At 36.5% G+C, this 6061-nt stretch overlaps 1 protein-coding gene across 1 annotated transcript; it reads left to right on the top strand.

Moving 5' to 3' along the window:
• Positions 1 to 240: 240 nt before the first annotated feature.
• LOC149161566 (uncharacterized) lies at positions 241 to 1113 on the top strand. Its single transcript, XM_089434921.1, has one exon. The coding sequence runs from the start codon at positions 241 to 243 to the stop codon at positions 1111 to 1113; it is 873 nt and encodes a 290-aa protein (XP_089291047.1).
• The last annotated feature ends 4948 nt before the right edge of the window (positions 1114 to 6061 follow it).

Genomic DNA, 6061 nt, shown 5'->3' with positions numbered 1-6061 from the left:
ATTAAATGTCTGCACCAAGAATTTGTTGAAAACTCGCCAGCCAACAAAAACCCTTTATTGTTACTTGCACCAACCGGCGTTGCAGCTTTCAACATAAATGCCCTCACAATTCACTCTGCCCTTCGTATCCCTATCCATACAATGCATCCTCTCGAAGGCCAGCCGCTCCTACACCTGCAAGAGTAACTCCATCATGTAGAATACATCCTCATTGATGAAATGAGCTTTATTGGTCCAAAAATGTTTTCTCGCATTGACGATCGTCTAAGAGAGGCATTCCCTCTTCATTGGAATGCACCATTTGGCAATCGCTCAATTATCCTCGTCGGAGATCTAGGCCAACTACCACCTGTAAAAGACATTCCTTTATACGCTGGTACATCGCGTGGCACTGCACTTTGGCGCAGCTTCGACATATTCATAACACTTTCAACCGTTTTCTGTCAACAAGGAGCTAGCCCGTCCCAGGTTGTTTTCCGACAAATACTTTCAAATCTTAGGAATGGAATATCTACACTTGAAGATTGGCAACACCTAATGTCAAGAACAGGTTCATCTCTTACAGATGAAGAGAAATGCACATTCAACGAGTCCATGCACCTATTCACAAAAAACAATGCAGTTGTCTTGCATAATAAGAAAATGCTCAAAAATTTGAACATCCCAGTAGCACTTTGCTCTGCGGAACAGCAAAGGCAGAAAAATCCTACTACAACAGAAGATGAGCACCTGCCTGCAAAGGTGCTCTTATGCAATGAAAAAAAAGTTATGCTTACCAGCAACTTATGGGTACATGCAGGCCTTGTCAATGGCGCACTTGGGAAGGTCATCTCAATATTTTATTCAATTGACTCAAAGCCCCCAGCATTACCATCCTTTGTCAAGTCACAAGGAATGACATTAGACAAAGCAACAGTGGACATCGGCACCAGAGAACGACAAGGGCTAACATTCATTGCAATTTCAAGAGTGCAGTCACTAGCAGATATACACATCAATCCAACATTCCCATTCTCCTGCATTGCACAAATGCACAAGAATCCATATCTTAAGCGTAGACAGCAAGAGGAATCATTCCTTGCATCAAAATCTATTCGGGATAATACACTTTAACCAATCGTACAACCTGTCATCCAGAATTACCCACATGGTAAACACCACTCACTACATAAGGAAGTTTCACATAGATTTTCTTGCTATTACATTTAGTTTCATATGATTTTATACTCGTTTGGAATCGTTAATTTATTTTGAATATTCAAACATATTCATTGTCACTTACAATGTTTCCTTTTTGGATGGCAACAGATATGAATACATGCTACCTACGAAGGTCGTATGAGTGTTGCGAAGAAATTCAGCAACAAGAACTTACGCTATAAGATATGCAGACAAGGATCCTGCCACAATAATCAATGTCACTTTACCGTTTGCGCCCAACCATTAAGTTGTTAAATAAAATAAGGAAAATACTTAAGATAACAATTCACATTCATGAAAGGGATGCACACAGGCAAATGCGCCATCAATTGCAGGAACAGCTCGCACAATATGGCACCACAATAAACACTCACTGGTGTTGCCGATTTCATGGCCCATCATGCATATATGATTAGCTGGTCATTCTCAATCACATCTCTACATAATAGAATACTTTTATTGTACATATGTTTAGAAGCCAACAAATACTTTCATTGTATATATGTTTAGTTATATCTTTCCAAACACATCTCCATGTCTAGAGTGACTTGTCCCTGTTGACTTCAGGGTCTTCAGATTATTATGGATGTTGAGCATTTTAGCTCTGGACCAAACTCTGTTGTTTTGTTCTCATTTTGTTAAGATCTATTTATGCAAATCATGGAATTACAGTGTTAAAATTTCTCTTCATAGTTTACAGTGATTATATTCTCCACAGAGTTTTGTATGACTGTGAATGTAATCAGTAAATAGGTTGGGCGTTTTCTTTTCCTTGTAGTATACATATATGAATTTTGGTATTTTATGGCTAAACACTTGGTTTGAAATAGTTCTGCAACCATCTTTTGCATGTTCGGCATGTAAATAATTCCATTTCTGAAATCACAAAGGAATCTTGTTTGTGCAACGAATATGCATACAGTTTTTAGACTACAATGGCATTTCTTCCTCTCTGTGGTGTCATGTTGGTGACTGGAAAAATTGAAGGCCTCTGACATACCATTACTATTGTTGACCAAGTTAGATTCACAGGTGAAAATAGTAATTGATTAAACAAGATGTCAGTCATGCAACTACCATGATGTTCTATTGAATGTGGAAGAAGGAGAATTTTCAAAAGGGAAATGATCCCCATGATAAAACCTGGACCACTATGTTTGACAAATTTTGAGCTTTGCTGTTTAGTCTTTCAGTGAACGCAATTGATTAAGAAGCTTGCTTGACTGAAAAGCGTGACATATATTGAACCCGGCCCTGAATAAGGGGTCCTGTGTCTCAAAATCGAGTTCCAAAATCTTTTTCCTTGTGTCTTCAAAAACAGTAGTGGCATCTGCCTGTTTTCCATGACGGGAAATGTTACTGATCAGAAAATTGTAAGTATCAATACGTGGCACCAACCTATTCTTTAAGATAGCATCCAATATCTCAATCTCTCTGCTGAAGTCAACTATTTATCAAGTGGGTGTCAAAAGATTCATGGCCACATCCTAGCATGGGATTAACGGAGGTTTTAATGGGATTAAAACCTCCGTTAACTGTTGCAAAACTGAACTCTTATATATTTTGTTGCACCTATAATAAAATTCACAGCAATGACAAAGCCTAAACTGCATGTAATGGCTTCTGTAATTGAAGTTGATACCTGTAATCAACGATCCCACATGAATTACTCTTCCTTTCCTCTATATGTTACTGAAATGGCATCCTTGGCCTTGTTCATGTCCCAACATATGTGGTTTATAGAGGTCTTATCTTCATCCATCATTCACAATATTTAACCAATGGCTTTGAAACATTATTATACCTTCACTAGCGTCCCTGCATTAAAAATCATTTAAATGATACAAAAAAGTGGAAGGGATGTTGCTGTCATATCATCTAACAGTTGTATGGAGAATGGTCATATGATACAAAAAAGTAGAAGGGATGTTGCTACCATATCATCTAACAGTTGTATGGAGAATGGTCAATGCTAAAACTTTGTAAGGTGACTCTATTTTTCTTTAAATATGGATACAGAATAATGAAGGGATATTGTTGCTACATCATCCACGAGAGGTGTGGAGAAGGTTGTTAATGCTGAAACTTTGTAGGGTGACTCTGTTATTTAGTCTAAATAGAAATACAGAATAAAGGATACTTTTTTGAAAGATGAATATTGTAGAAAATTGTCTGAAAAATCTACACTCTAACAACTGTTCCCACAAAAATCTTAATTCTGTTAGCTCATATATGATTCCGCAGTATGTCTGCAATCCAAATTAATAGACTTATCTCTTACAATCAAAGATTAAAAGCACTCACAGATAAGGTAATTAACAATGTCGATGGCATGAATGTGGTACCATATAGTTGAGGGGTTTTGAAAAAGCTTAGAAGGGAGAGCCAGGTCAGAAAGCGCTTCATTTCCAAAATCTCTCAACTCCGCTGACAATGACAAAGGTTAAAAGCTCTCATATAAATCTTAGCAAAATATAGAAGTTGCAACCAGTTCATAAATTTGACCTGCACTCTACTCATCAAATATATAGGTTACAATCAATATATATATACAAGTTATAATGGGTATGTAAATTTAACTTCCAGTCCTATCTATCAAGCAATTTTTTATAATGATAATGTTTTCTTCTTAAAATTTCCATTTATATTACATTTAATTTTTTTTTTTAATAATGGTAATACTTTCTTATTAAAACTGTCATTTATATTACATTTTATATTTATTCATTTTATATTTATTTTTTATCATGATTTGAATATTATCTTTGTTTTTGTTAATTTTTATTACAATTTAGTTCAACACTGCATACTTACGACCCCAATGGTCATTGGCCTATGCAGGTCTCGAACCTTCCACATCATCATGACCAAAAAATCTCTCATAAGACCAAACTACTTACAAACTTTTGCATCTGATCAAAGCTTTTAACCAGAAAATCAGGTTACTGATTTGATCAACATTAACGTTTACATCTTAAAATTGTTTGAACTTAACAGTTAAGTGTTGAATAAAGAAAAACTGCATACTTACAACCCCAATGATTATTGGCCTATGCACTGCAATGTCCATCTTCACAAAAGAACATACAACAAATCATAGCTGTAGCTTATGATATCTTTAATGAATTTACTAGGGTTCTTGCAATGTGTGGTAATGTGGAGATTCAACTAAATAAAAATGTAACAGTAGCACATCAAGAAGGATTGTTGACGAAAAATTCCCTTCAGAAAAAAGGTAATAAATAATATTATCAAATATCATCTGCAGCTGGAATTTAGTCCCCAATGGATCGTATTATGTAGATGTCAGGAAACAAAAGTGAGTGGATTGATGCTCCCGTGAACCATGCTAGAGACTAGCCAATTGCTCTTTGTTCCATGGAAAACAAGGTTCAGGTGCCAAAGAACAAGAGCAGGGGAAGCAATGGTTAAATGACAATCCTTATCTGATAAAGTTTGAAATAAAAAATTCCTTCAATTAAGTAGGACCTGGAACATGCAAAGGAAGCAATTTTTACGCATGGAATACGTGGCCTAGTGAATGATCCATACAATGAGTTAGATCACCATAAATTAAGCATGAAAGAGAGATGTTTACAAAGGTGAGGTGCCTTGCCTAATACCATGATTACCATGTCTGGTTTGTTGCTCACCAAAAATAGTTACAAGACTGGCATGGTGATGCTCCTAGTCTCCATGATATTAATGGCAATTCACATTTTATCAATACGCGTACCAAAGGAATTATAGTTCATGGAACTCAGGATCCTATGGCTGGTTCGTTTGACGTAGTGCAGAATAAGCCAACATAATTACCTTTCATATCAAAGGGCTTGAATTCAAATAGCCACATTTGCTCTGACCAACATCAATTGAAGGCTCGCATTCGAGGTATTTATTTGGAAATTGAAAGCATTTTCAATTTTCCAAAAGAAGTTATCAAGCATATTCAGTTATTGAAAGATATTGTGATCTTGAGGCTATGGTATTACGTGGGAACGTGGAGATAACTGAGTCAAACTTTGAATTTTTCTTTCTACATGTTTCTTGCATGCTTTGAGCAGAAAGGCCATATAGGGAGCTTCCAAACACTTCAACATGAAAACTTAGTTACTTGTAGACCTCAAATTTTGACTATTGTTGTGTCTCATCAATGGCATGATCCTGTAAATATATTGCTTGCACATCATATGAAAACTACCTCAGTTTCAATTGATGGCACAATCAAGCCTTGGAACCCGACAACAAGCACAAGAAGTGTACTTTGCAACCCTGTTCTGACATATTCTGGGCATAGATATGAAAGGAGCCTTGTGGGGCTTTCTGTTGCTATTGGTTCAGAGTCAAATGAGGTATTTGTCTATCATAAATATATTCCAATACCAGTGGCATCGTACAATTTTAACCATGTAGACCCAGTTAATGGTAAAGAGGTTTATGTTGTCGATGGATAGTTGGCTTCCTCTGTATGCTGGAAAGGGCAGATCCAAACCTGGGTTGCATCATCAATGTTAACATTTGGAGGCCTCTATTACCCTTGAATTGCACAATGGATTGGATGTAAAGTGAAAGGAAGACTTCTTGCAACTCATGCGATTTCCAAGACATACGCATATTGTTGCATAAAGAATAGGCCCAACATTACAGAGTATCAGGACTTAGTACCATTTTTGTCAAATGACCCAACCTTCCTTAGACAATGATAGATTGGGGTTCTCCAAAATAATATGTTTCTACAACCCGGAGACTTAGTCTATATATACTTAACAAGTCAATTTGGCCATTCCAACAATTTTTGACTTAATGTCGAGTTGGAAAATATACCCAAGACAGGGCAGAAACTTAGAACCTTTAGACTTGC

Source organism: Pinus tabuliformis, chromosome 5_2 (genome assembly GCF_031772625.1).
Source record: "Pinus tabuliformis cultivar Carrire ecotype Pingquan chromosome 5_2, CPIR1, whole genome shotgun sequence".
NCBI lineage: Eukaryota > Viridiplantae > Streptophyta > Pinopsida > Pinales > Pinaceae > Pinus > Pinus tabuliformis.
This window is presented reverse-complemented; position numbering and strand designations above follow the sequence as displayed.